The sequence below is a fragment of the Cervus canadensis genome, chromosome 4 (genome assembly GCF_019320065.1).
Source record: "Cervus canadensis isolate Bull #8, Minnesota chromosome 4, ASM1932006v1, whole genome shotgun sequence".
NCBI classification, from domain to species: Eukaryota; Metazoa; Chordata; class Mammalia; order Artiodactyla; family Cervidae; genus Cervus; species Cervus canadensis.
The window spans coordinates 14,175,077-14,187,359 of record NC_057389.1 but is presented as its reverse complement, the minus strand read 5'-3'; the positions used below and the strand labels follow the sequence as shown (position 1 = coordinate 14,187,359).

Sequence of the window (12,283 nt, the reverse complement as noted above, 5' to 3'; positions counted from 1 at the left end):
AAGATATCACAAAAAAGAAAAATACAGGCCAATATCATTTATGAATATAGACACAAAAATTCTCAGCAAAACATTAGTCATCAGGATCCAAACATAATTAAAAACATCATACAGCATGATTAAATGGGATTCACCTAGGGATGCAAGAATTTTTCAATATCTCCAAATTAATCAATGAGACTCCACATCAACAAAATTAAAAATTAAAAAAATATATATCTCAAAAGTTTTATAAAATTCAGCACCTAAATGTATGACAAAACCCACTGAAATGTTGTGAAGTAATTAGCCTCCAACTAATAAAAAAATTAAAAAAAAAAAAATTCAGCACCTAACTTATGATAAAAACCATCCAGAAAGTGAACATATCTCAACATAACACAGGCCATCTATGACAAACCTACAACTGACATCATACTCAACAGTGAAAAGCTGAAAGCATTTCATCTAAGTTCAGAAACAAGACAAGGATGTCCATTCTTGCCACTTTTATTCAACATAGTTTTGGAAGTCCTAGCTACAGCAATCAGAGAAGAAAAAGAAGTAAAGGGATTCCAGACTTGAAAAATAAGAAGTTACATAGTCGCTACTTGCTGATTACATGGTACTATATGTAGGAGGTCCTAAATATGCTACCTGAAAACTACTAGAACTCAATGAATTTGGTAAAGTTGCAGGTTACAAAATTAACACACAGAAATCTGTTGCATCTCTATACTTAGTGTTAGTCAATGTAAAATCAGAAAGAAATTCAAGAAAGTATTCAACTTACCATCACATCAAAAAGATAAAATATATAGGAATAAACCTACCAAACCTGTACTCTGAAAATGATAAGATGCTAATGAAAGAAATCAAAGAAGGCACAAACAGATGGAAAGATATAGAATATCCTTGGATTGGAAGAATCAAAATGATCAAAATCACTAAACTGCCTAAGGCAATCTACAGAGTCTACAAAATTCCTATCAAATGAACCATGACATTTTTCACAGGATTAGAACAACAACAACAAAAAATCTCCGAATTTGTATGCGGACACAAAGGAGCAAACATAACCCTAAAGAAAGTCATCAAATCATAAAAGAAGAGGACAAAAGAACAAAGTAAGAAAAAAGGTCTACAAAAACAAATCCAAAACTATTAATGGCAATGAGAACATACATACTGATAATTACCTTCAATGTAAACGTATTACGTGCTCTGACCAAAATACATAGGCTGGCTGAATGGAAAGGAAGATTCAGATTTATGCTATTTATTAGAGGCTCAATTCAAATCTAGAGAGACAGACAGATTGAAAGTGAGGGGATGAACATTGAAGACAAAGATGGACACTACATAGTGATCAAGGGATCAATCCAAGAAGATATAACAATTGTAAATATATATGCACTCAACACAAGAGCACCTCAATATAAGGCAAATATTAACAGTAACACATTAATAGTGGGGGACTTTAACACACCGTTTATATCAATGGACAGTTTATCCACACAGAAAATCAATTAGCACAATTGGTCTTTAAATGACATGTTAGAATAGGTAAACTTAGTTGCTATCTATAGAACTTTCCAACCAAAAGCAGAATACATACTGTTTTCACATGCATATGAAACATTCTCCAAAATAGATCACATGCTGGGCCACAAAACAGGCCTTGGTAAATTTCAGTTCAGTTGCTCAGTTGTGTCCAACTCTGTGACCCCATGGACTGCAGCACGCCAGGCCTCCCTGTCCATCACCAACTCCCAGAGTTTACTCAAACTCATGTCCATCATGTTGGTGATGTCACCCAACCATCTCATCCTCTGTCGTCCCCTTCTCCTGCCCTCAATCTTTCTCAGCATCAGGATCTTTTCCAATGAGTCAGTTCTTTGCATCAGGTGGCCAAAGTACTGGAGTTTCAGTTTCAACATCAGTCCTTCCAATGAATATTCAGGACTGATTTCCTTTAGGATGGACTGGTTGGATCTCTTTGCAGTCCAAGAGACTTTCAAGAGTCTTCTCCAACACCACAGTTCAAAAGCATCAGTCCTTTTGTGCTTAGCTTTCTTTATAGTCCAACTTTCACATCCATATATGACTACTGGAAAAACCATAGCTTTGACTAGACAGACCTTTGTTGGCAAAGGACTGCTACAAGTAACTATTTGTCAAGTCAATAAAATGGACAAGCTAGAAGAAACAGAAAGATTCTTAGAAAGGTGCACTCTCCCAAGACTGAACCAGGAAGAAAGAGAAAATATAGAGAGACAACTCACCAGTACTAGAATTGAAACTGTGATTAAAAACCTCCCAAAAACAAAAATCCAGGACCTAATGGCTTTGCAGGTAAATTCTACCAAATACTTAGAGAAGAGTTAACACTTATCCTTCTGAAACTGTTCTAAAAATCTGCAGAGGAATGAACACTTTCAAATTCATTGTATGAGTCCTATATCACCCTGATATCAAAACCAGACACACACATACACACAAATTGTAGGCTAATATCACTGATGAACACTGATGCAAAAATCCTCAACTAAATAATAGGAAACTGAATACAACAATACATTTAAAGGATCACACACCATGGTCAGCTGGAACTTATTCCAGGGATGCAAGGATTTTTCAATATCCAAAAATTGATCTGTGTGATACAGCACATTAAGAAAGAATGGAAAGGCCATGATCATCTCAATAGATGCAGAAAAAGCTTCTGATAAAATTTAGCACTCATTTATGATAATAATAATTTTAAAAAAACCTCTCCAGAAAGTGGGCATAGAAGAAACCTACCTCAATATAGTAAAGGGCATATATTATAAGCTTACAGCTAACATCATACTCAACAGTGGAAAGCTGAAAGCATTTCCTCTAAGATAAAGCATAAGACAAGAATGTTCACTCTTGCCACCTTCACTTAACAAAATTTTGGAAGCCCTAGCCATGGAAATCAGAGAAGAAAAATAAATAAATGGAATTCAAATTGAAAAAGAAATACAACTGTTACTGTTTACAGATGATACAATACTATACATAGAAAATCCTGAAGATGCTACCAGAAAACTACTCGAGCTCATCAATGAATTTGGTAAAGTTGCAGGATGCAAAACTAATAACACAAAACTCTGCTGTGTTTATTAACAAACAAGATTCTGGATTTCTATGCACTAACAATGAAGTATCTAAAAGGGAAATTAAGGAAACAATATCATTTACCATTGCATCAAAAGGAATAAAATACCTAGGAATAAACCCATGTAAGGAGGCAAAAGACCTGTACTCAGAAAACTATAAAGTGCTGATGAAAGAAATCAAAGATGAAACAGATGGAAAGATATACCATGTTTTTAGATTGGAGGAATAAATAGTCTCAAAATGACTATACTACCCAAAGCAATCTATAGATTTAATGCAAGCCCTATCAAGTTACCAATGGCATCTTTCACAGAACTAGAACAAAAAAAATTTTTTTCTATTTGTATGGAAACACAAAAGACCCCAAATAGCCAAAGCAAACTCGAGAGAAAATAAAAAAAATCAAACAAAAAAGGGTGCTGGAGGAATCATACTCCCTAACTTCACAGTACAGCACAAAGGTAGAGTCATTAACACAGCATGCTGCTGCTAAGTCGCTTCAGTCGTGTCCAATTCTGTTCGACCCCATAGATGGCAGCCCACCAGGCTCTGCCATCCCTGGGATTCTCCAGACAAGAACACTGGAGTGGGCTGCCGTTTCCTTCTCCAATGCGTGAAAGTGAAAGTAGAGTCGCTCACTGACTGACTCTTCACGACCCCATGGACTCAGCCTACCAGGCTCCTCTGCCCATGGGATTTTCCAGGCAAGAGTACTGGAGTGGGCTGCCATTGTCTTCTCCCGAAACAGCATAGTAGTGCCACAAAAACAGAAATATACACCAATGGGACACGACAGAAAGCCCTGAAATATCCTCGTGAACCTATGATCAATTAACCTACAACAGAGGAGGCAAGGATACACAATGCAGAGAAGACAGTCTCTTCAATAAGAGGTGCTGGGAAAACTGGACATGTGAAAGAGTGAAACTAGCATGTTCTGTAACACCATACCCAAAAATAAGCTCAAAATGAATTAATTACCTAAATATAAGACCCAATATTATAAACCACCTAGAGAAAAACATAAGCAGGACACTCTTTGACATAAATCACAGCAATATCTTTTTTGATCTGTCTCTCACAGTGGTGAAAATAAAAGCACAAATAAACAAACAGGACCTAATTAAACTTAAAAGCATTTTCACAGCAAAAGAAACCATACATAAAGAGATAACCTATAGAATAGTAAGAAGTATTTGTAAACAATGTGACTGAAAACCAATTAATATTCAAAATATACAAATAACACATACAGTGTGATATCAAAAAACAAGCAAGCAAACCAAACAAAAAATAAGCAACTCTAAATAGATATTTCTCCAAACAAGACATACATGTCTTCTTCTCCAAAGAAGACATCTAAAGATGATCAAAAGGCACATGAAAAGATGTTCAACATTGCTAATTATTAGAGAAATGCAAATCAAAACTACAATGAGGTATCACTTTACACTATTCAGGACAGCCATCATCAAAAAGTCTACAAATAATAAATGCTAGAGATGGTGTGGAGAAAAGGGAACCCTCCTACATTATTGGTGAAAATGTAAATTGCTTTAACCACTGTGAAGTATAGTATGGAGGTTCCTTAAACAACTAAAAATAGAGCTACCATGTAATTCTGCAGTCCCACTCCTGGGCATATACACAGAGAAAACCATCACTCAAAGAGATGCATGCATCCCAATGTTCATTGCAGCACTATTTACAATAGCCAAGACATGGAAGCAACCTAAATATCCATCGATAGATAAATGGTTAAAGAAGATGTGATACATACATACATACACACACCAATGGAATACTAATCAGCCATAGAAAAAGAATGAAATAATGCCATTTATAGCAACATGGATGGAGCTAGAGCTTATCATACTAAGTCAGACAAAGAAAGATAAATGCCATATTATATCACTTACATGTGGAGTCCAAAAAGAAAATGATACAAATGAACTTATTTGCAAAATAGAACCAGATCCACAGACAAAGAAAACAAAATTATTGCTTCCAAAGGGGAAAATGGTGGGGGGGGAGATAAATAAGGAATTTGGAAGTAACATAAAAACACAAATATGTGTAAAATAAACAAGGACCTACTGTATACCTCAGAAACCATACTCAATATTTTATAATAACCTATATTGGAAAAGAATCTTTAGAAGTATATATACATATATATAACTGAATCATTTTGCTATACAGTTGAAATTAACACATTTTAAATCAACTATACTTCAATTAAAAATAAATTAATTTTTAAAAAGAGTTGCTTTCAATTGTTAGTACCATAGGATTTGGGGCTCCTTAGTAACTCGACTACATCCATAATTACAGTGGGATTTCATGGAAGAAAAATGATTTGATTAGCTCACTGTTACAAGAGTCTCCTTCTACACATTAATTTTCTTTTTTGTAAAGATGTGTGTGTGTAGTTTGACAAACAAGCTAAACTCCTGGGTTTGCGGTTTAACAGACTGGGTTTCTACTCCAGCACTGCCAGTTTCTATCTGTGAGAGGTCCTTACCCTTTCAAGCCTGGGTTTTTTCATCTGTAAAACAGAAATAATAACCCCAATCATAAAGAATGCTGTGCATAGCAGGTACATCATTAATATTGATTCTTTCTTTCATTTTAACACAGTTATCAGGCCATGTCCAATTTAAAGAATTTAATTTAGTTGCTAAATTGTTGTGTGGTAAGAGGCATCCTGAGTTTGATGAGTATAAACTTCCAATGAGACAGAATTTTCACGTTTTGCCTGGTACACAGCAAAATGAATTACTTGAAGAAGGATAAAGATAGATTTAGGAACATAATCAAAATGAAATAAATGAAAATCAGTGGCTGCAATTTGCTGATATTCTTCTGTAAAGAACATTGGGAACAGACCTGGGCATGTGATCCTTGAAAGTGTTTGATGCTGTGTGAAGAAATAATTTTGCGGTTTCACTGTCATTACTGAATGATTGCTGCATTGTGCTTAACCCAAACTGTTTGTCATCTAATGAAGATTCATTTCTAATGTTTTGTTAAGATACAAATATTATTCATGCAAAGAGACATGAGATAATAATTCCCTAGTAACATGCAGTTTTTCAGATCAACTGAATCAAACTGATTGAAGGACGTTTATTTTGTTTATTTTTATTGATATACAGTTGATTTACAATGTTGTATTAGGTTCAGATGTACAGGACAATGATTCAGCTTTCAAATTTTTTTCCATTATAGGTTATTACAAGATATTGAAAATAGTTTCTTATGATATATAATGGGTCCTTGTTTATCTATTTTATATATAACAGTGCATATCTGTTAATCTCAAATTCCTAATTTATCCCTCCCCCTCCAACTTTTAATTTTACGTTTTAAAGAAGCACTCCCACATGATTCTTATGCATACAGCTAATTTGGAACCACTAGAATAGTAATTGCTGTATGTTGAACACTTGCAGATCTTAAGAAATACTGTGAAGCTGTTAGGAGTACACAGGTGGTTGAGAAGTTTGCTCTGATACCAGTGAAAAAGGTAACACCATGACACTGTCTGTGGCTTGAGGTAATATTATAGCATTGCCAGTTGAGAAGAGTATAACCTGTTTGTTGACTATCCCAGAAGGCTCAAAGGTAACTGGAACTGCCGAGTGGGTTACGACAAAAGCTGCTCTGGAACTGCTCTGGGGCTTGTTGAGTGATTCTTGCTACATCAAGCGTCCTCAGGGACTTACCATGTTCCCTGAGGACACCGAGGTCAGGACATTTCCCTCATTTAATGGTATGAATCACTAGAAGGATCTTGAAAAACACAAATGAAAGCCAGATAGAAGCTCAGGTGCTGGTCTCAAATATTAATCCTGTGGTCAGAAATCTCTACCAAACAATTTAACAGTAAAATGCATGAAATCATGTTTAAAAAAAAAAAAGATGCTTTAAAAATTTTATTGCTGATTATTATTTGGTATCTTTATGTACATGAATTTAAAGTCAAAGTTTATAGTGTGCCCTTTTCCTGTGTAACCATGTTTTAAACTGCATGATGACAGCTACATTCAGTTATAGAAATGTAAATAAATCATCTGAAGCCAGCAGAAGCAGTAAGGGGCCAGGCCCATCCTCCTTGTTAGTTACCATAAACCTCATTACCTAGGTCATTAGCCAGGTCAGGGTCTTCAACAGGAGTAATCAGGCCTCTGGGAACACAGGACTAGCCAAGGGATACCCAGGCAAACAGGTGGCTCTCAGGGGATCAGTTTCCAGAACCCCAACTTCACACATTATCCAAGCGCCTCCTGAGGTTTAGAAGTCATATAAGATCTTCTTTCCACCTTTGCTTTATTTTACAAAGAAAAGCCAACCTCTCCCCATGGCTAATCTTACTATGATGCAATCCCTAGGTTGAGAAAACCTCCATGATGCAAATAAAGAAAATGAAATATTCTTGTTGATGTTGAGAAAATGAATGCCTCTAATGACTGGGTAATAAATCCATTTTCATTTCTAAATGACTTCAAAGTCTGGTTTCAACAAAATTAAAGGAATACATAGCTAATTAGAAACAGTTCTTAATGATAGTTTGAGGTGTGATTTTGGGTATGTAAGTGGAGAAGAGTTCAAAGAATTGAGTGACGCCGTCAGAATAAAATTCATTACATTCTCAACTAACTTACGTGAACAAAGCTCTTCAGCAGTTATACAATAACAATTTAAAATAGAAATAAAATTGACACTGAATTTGGCCTGTTTCTAGCAAAAAAAGAGTCATACACAAATGCATTGATTGAAAAGTAAGACTCGAGGAGGAGCCAAGATGGCAGAGGAATAGGACGGGGAGACCACATTCTCTCCTGCAAATTCATCAAAAGAATAATTGAACGCAGAGCAAACTTCACAAAACAACTTCTGATCGCTAGCTGAGGTCATCAGGCACCCAAAAAAGCAACCCATTGTCTTCGAAAGGAGGTATGACAAAATATAAAAGATAAAAAGAGAGACAAAAGAGCTAAGGACTGAGATCTGTCCCGGGAAGGGAGTCTTAATAGAGGAAGTTTCCAAACACCAGGAAACCCTCGCACTGGCGAGTCTGGGGGAAGTTTTTGAATCTCGGAGGGCAACCTGACTGGGAGGGGAACAATAAATAAAACCCACAGATTATGTGCCTAAAAGCAACTCCCAGCAGAAAAGTACCCCAGACACCGGCACCCGCCACCAGCAAGTCGGGGCAGAACGGAGAGGAGCGGGTGGCATTGCTTAGGGTAAGGACCGGGCCTGAGTGCCCTGAGGACAATCGGAGGGAGCTTTTGTGAGTTACCAACTTAAACTGTGGGATAGCAAGAGAGAGAGAGAAAATTAACCGGCCCGAACACACTGCCGGCCGTCCACAGAACAAAGGGACCGAGCAAGTCCAGAGAAGAGCTCGCAGGCTGCGGACCGGCCCAGCCCCGCCGGAGGCAGGAGGCAGGGAGGAGGGGAAGGGGGCAGGCTCGGCCCCAAGGACCGCATCCCCTACCACACTGCAAACAGGCCTCCACTTTCGAAACAAAGACCTCCTGAGATTGTGGATGGTCGACATCCGCTGGGAGGGTCGCGGCGAGACACAGGGCCAGGCACCCGACTGGTGCGGCCGGGGACTGGGGCTGGGGCTGGGGACGCGGAGGGCAAAAGGCGCGCACTCACCTGACTGGCACGGGCGGAAACTGAGACTGGGATTGCGCAGGGAAGAAGGCGCACCGCACCCAGGGAAAGTGCGCCGGTCAAGCTTCTGGCTGCCTGCGCCGCTCCGACAGGGAAGGCACAAAACGCAGGCGCAGCCAAGTCCGCGCTTTTGTGGAACACCCGAGGGCAGGAACCGCGCGCAGCGCAGGGCACGCTCCATATAGAGCAGCCGGGAGCCTGAGCAGCGTAGAGGGGGAAGCAGCGCCAGCCCCTCCCCGCAGTGCCAGCCTCTCCCCGCAGCGCCAGCCCGTCCCCGCGGCGCAAGCCCCTCCCTGCAGCGCCAGCCCCTCCCCGCAGCGCCAGCCCCTCCCCGCAGCGCGACGGAACTAGCAACCTGAACAAGAGACCACCTCCGCCCGCCTGTGTCAGGGCGGAAATGAGGCACTGAAGAGCCCAGCAAACGGAAGCCAAATAAACAAAGGGAACCGCTTCAGAAGGGACTGTTGCAACAGATTAAAACCCCTGTAGAAAACACCGACTACACAAGAACGGGCCTGTAGATATCGAGAAGTGTAAGCTGGAACGAGGAGCTATCTGAAACTGAACTGAACCCACACTGACCGCAACAGCTCCAGAGAAATTCCTAGATATATTTTTATATATTTTATATATATATATATAATATATATATTATATTTATATATTACATGTATTATATATTTATATATATAATATATATTGGTATATATGTTTTATATATATATTTTATATATATTTATTTATATTTTCTTTTTTATTTTTTCTCTTTTATTTTCCTTTAAAATTCCCTATTACTCCCTCATTACTCTTTAACTTTCATTTTCATAGATTTTTATGATTTTTTTAATTAGGAAAAAAATTTTTTTTTTCTCTTCTATTTTCTATTTTTCTTTTTCTCTTATTTCCTTTTAAAGTCCTCTATTACTCGTGTACTACTCCTTAATTTTCATTTTCATTACACTATAACCTTACAAAAAAAAAAAAAGAGAAGCCCTATTTTTAAACCGAACTTCATATATATTTCTAAAATCTTGTGTGTGTGTGTGTTTTGGTTTTTGTTTTTAATGTTGTATTTTCAAGAGTCTAACCTCTACTCTAGATTTTTAATCTTTGTTTTTCAGTATACGATATAAATTGTGGACATTTAAGAATCCAATATTCAGTTCACATTTTTATTCAGCAATGTGTTGATTACTCTCTCCCAATCTTGACTCTCTGTTTTCTACCTCAGAACACCTCTATTTCCTCCTTTCCCCTTCTCTTCCCAATCCAATTTTGTGATCTTTGTGGGTGTCTGGGCTACGGAGAGCACTCTGGGAACAGACAACTGCATAGATCTCTCTCTCTCCTCTTGAGTCCCACTTTTTCTACTCCTGCTCATCTCTATCTCCCTCCTCCCTCTCCTCTTATTCATTTAATTCTGTGAACCTCTCTGGGTGTCCCTCACCGGGGAGAATCTTTTCACCATTAACCTAGAAGTTTTATTATCAGTGCTGTATAGTTGGAGAAGTCTTGAGACCACTGGAAGAATAAAACTGAAATCCAGAGGCAGGAGACTTAAGCCCAAAACCTGAGAACACCAGAAAACTCCTGACTACATGGAACTTGAAGTAATAAGAGACTGTCCAAAAGCCTCCATACCTACACTGAAACCAACCACCACCCAAGAGCCAATAAGTTTTAGAGCAGGACATACCATGCAAATTCTCCAGCAACGCAGGAACATAGCCCTGAACGTCAACATACAGGCTGCCCAAGGTCACACCTAACACATAGACCCATCTCAAAACTCATTACTGGGCACTCCATTGCACTCCAGAGAGAAGAAATCTAGTTCCACGTGCCAGAACACTGACGCAAGCTTCCCTAACCAGGAAACCTTGACAAGCCAATCGTCCAACCCCACCCACTGGGTAAAACCTCCACAATAAAAAGGAACCACAGACCACCAGGATAAAGAAAACCCACTCCAGACACAGCAATCTATACAAGATGAAAAGGCAGAGAAATACCCAACAGGTAAAGAAACATGAAAAATGCCCACCAAGTCAAACAAAAGAGGAAGAGATAGGGAATCTACCTGAAAAAGAATTTAGAATAATGATAATAAAAATGATCCAAAATCTTGAAAACAAAATGGAGTTACAGATAAATAGCCTGGAGACAAGGATTGAGAAGATGCAAGAAATGTTTAACAAGGACCTAGAAGAAATAAAAAGAGTACAATCAAAAATGAATAATGCAATAAATTGAGATACCAAAAACACTCGGAGGTGAACCAACAGTAAATAACGAGACAGAAGATAGGATAAGCTGAGGTAGAAGATAAAGTGGAAATAAATAAGCAGAGGGAAAAAAAGAAAAAAGAATCAAGAAGAAATAGGACAACCTCAGGCGACCTCTGGGACAATAGTGAAACACCCCACATTTGAATATAGGAAGTCCAGAAGAAGATAGACAAAAGAAAGGCAATGAGAAAAAATACTCGAGGACGATAATAGCTGAAAAACTTCCCTTAAATCGGGGGAAGGAAATAGCCACCCAAGTCCAAGAAACCCAGAAGTCCCAAACAGGATAAACCCAAGGCAAAACACCCCAAGACACATACTAATCAAATTAACAAAGATCAAACACAAAGAACAAATATTAAAAGCAGCAAGGGAGAAACAACAAATAACACACAAAGGGATTCCCATAAGGATAACAGCTGATCTATCAATAGAAACCCTTCAGGCCAGAAGGAAATGGCAGGACATACTTAAAGTAATGAAAGAGAATAACCTACAACCTAGATTACTGTACCCAGCAAGGATCTCATTCAGATATGAAGGAGAATTCAAAAGCTTTACAGACAAGCAAAAGTTGAGAGAATTCAGCACCACCAAACCAGCTCTTCAACAAATGCTAAAGGATCTTCTCTAGACAGGAAATGCAGAGAGGTTGTACAAACCTGAACCCAAAACAACAAAGTAAATGGCAACGGGACCACACCTATCATTAATTACTTTAAATGTACATGGGTTGAATGCCCCAACCAAAAGACAAAGATTGGCTGAATGGATACAAAAACAAGACCCCTATATATGCTGTCTACAAGAGACCCACCTCAAAACAAGGGACACATACAGACTAAAAGTGAAGGATTGGAAAAAAATATTTCACGCAAACAGAGACCAAAAGAAAGCAGGAGTCGCAATACTCATACCAGATAAAATAGACTTTCAAATAAAGGCTGTGAAAAGAGACAAAGAAGGACACTACATAATGATCAAAGGATCAATCCAAGAAGGAGATATAACAATTATAAATATATATGCACCCAACATAGGAGCACCGCAATATGTACAGCAAACGCTAACGAGTATGAAAGAGGAAATTAATAGTAAGCAATAATAGTGGGAGACTTTAATATCCCACTCACAACTATGTATAGATCAACTAAACAGAAAATCAACAAGGAAACACA

General features: G+C 38.2%; 1 protein-coding gene across 2 annotated transcripts in view; it reads right to left on the bottom strand.

Moving 5' to 3' along the window:
- Positions 1 to 12,283, bottom strand: part of ERAP1 (endoplasmic reticulum aminopeptidase 1) — a 99,936-nt gene that overhangs the window by 69,635 nt on the left and 18,018 nt on the right. The window contains exon 1 of one of the 2 annotated variants that reach the window (XM_043464589.1): positions 8,800 to 9,019. The exons of the other annotated variant lie outside the window; for it this stretch is intronic. Within the exon in view, the coding sequence (XP_043320524.1) occupies positions 8,800 to 8,998 (199 nt within the window). The 5' untranslated portion in view covers positions 8,999 to 9,019. Of the gene's footprint in view, positions 1 to 8,799; positions 9,020 to 12,283 lie in introns of those variants that run through there. 2 annotated transcript variants of the gene reach the window in all.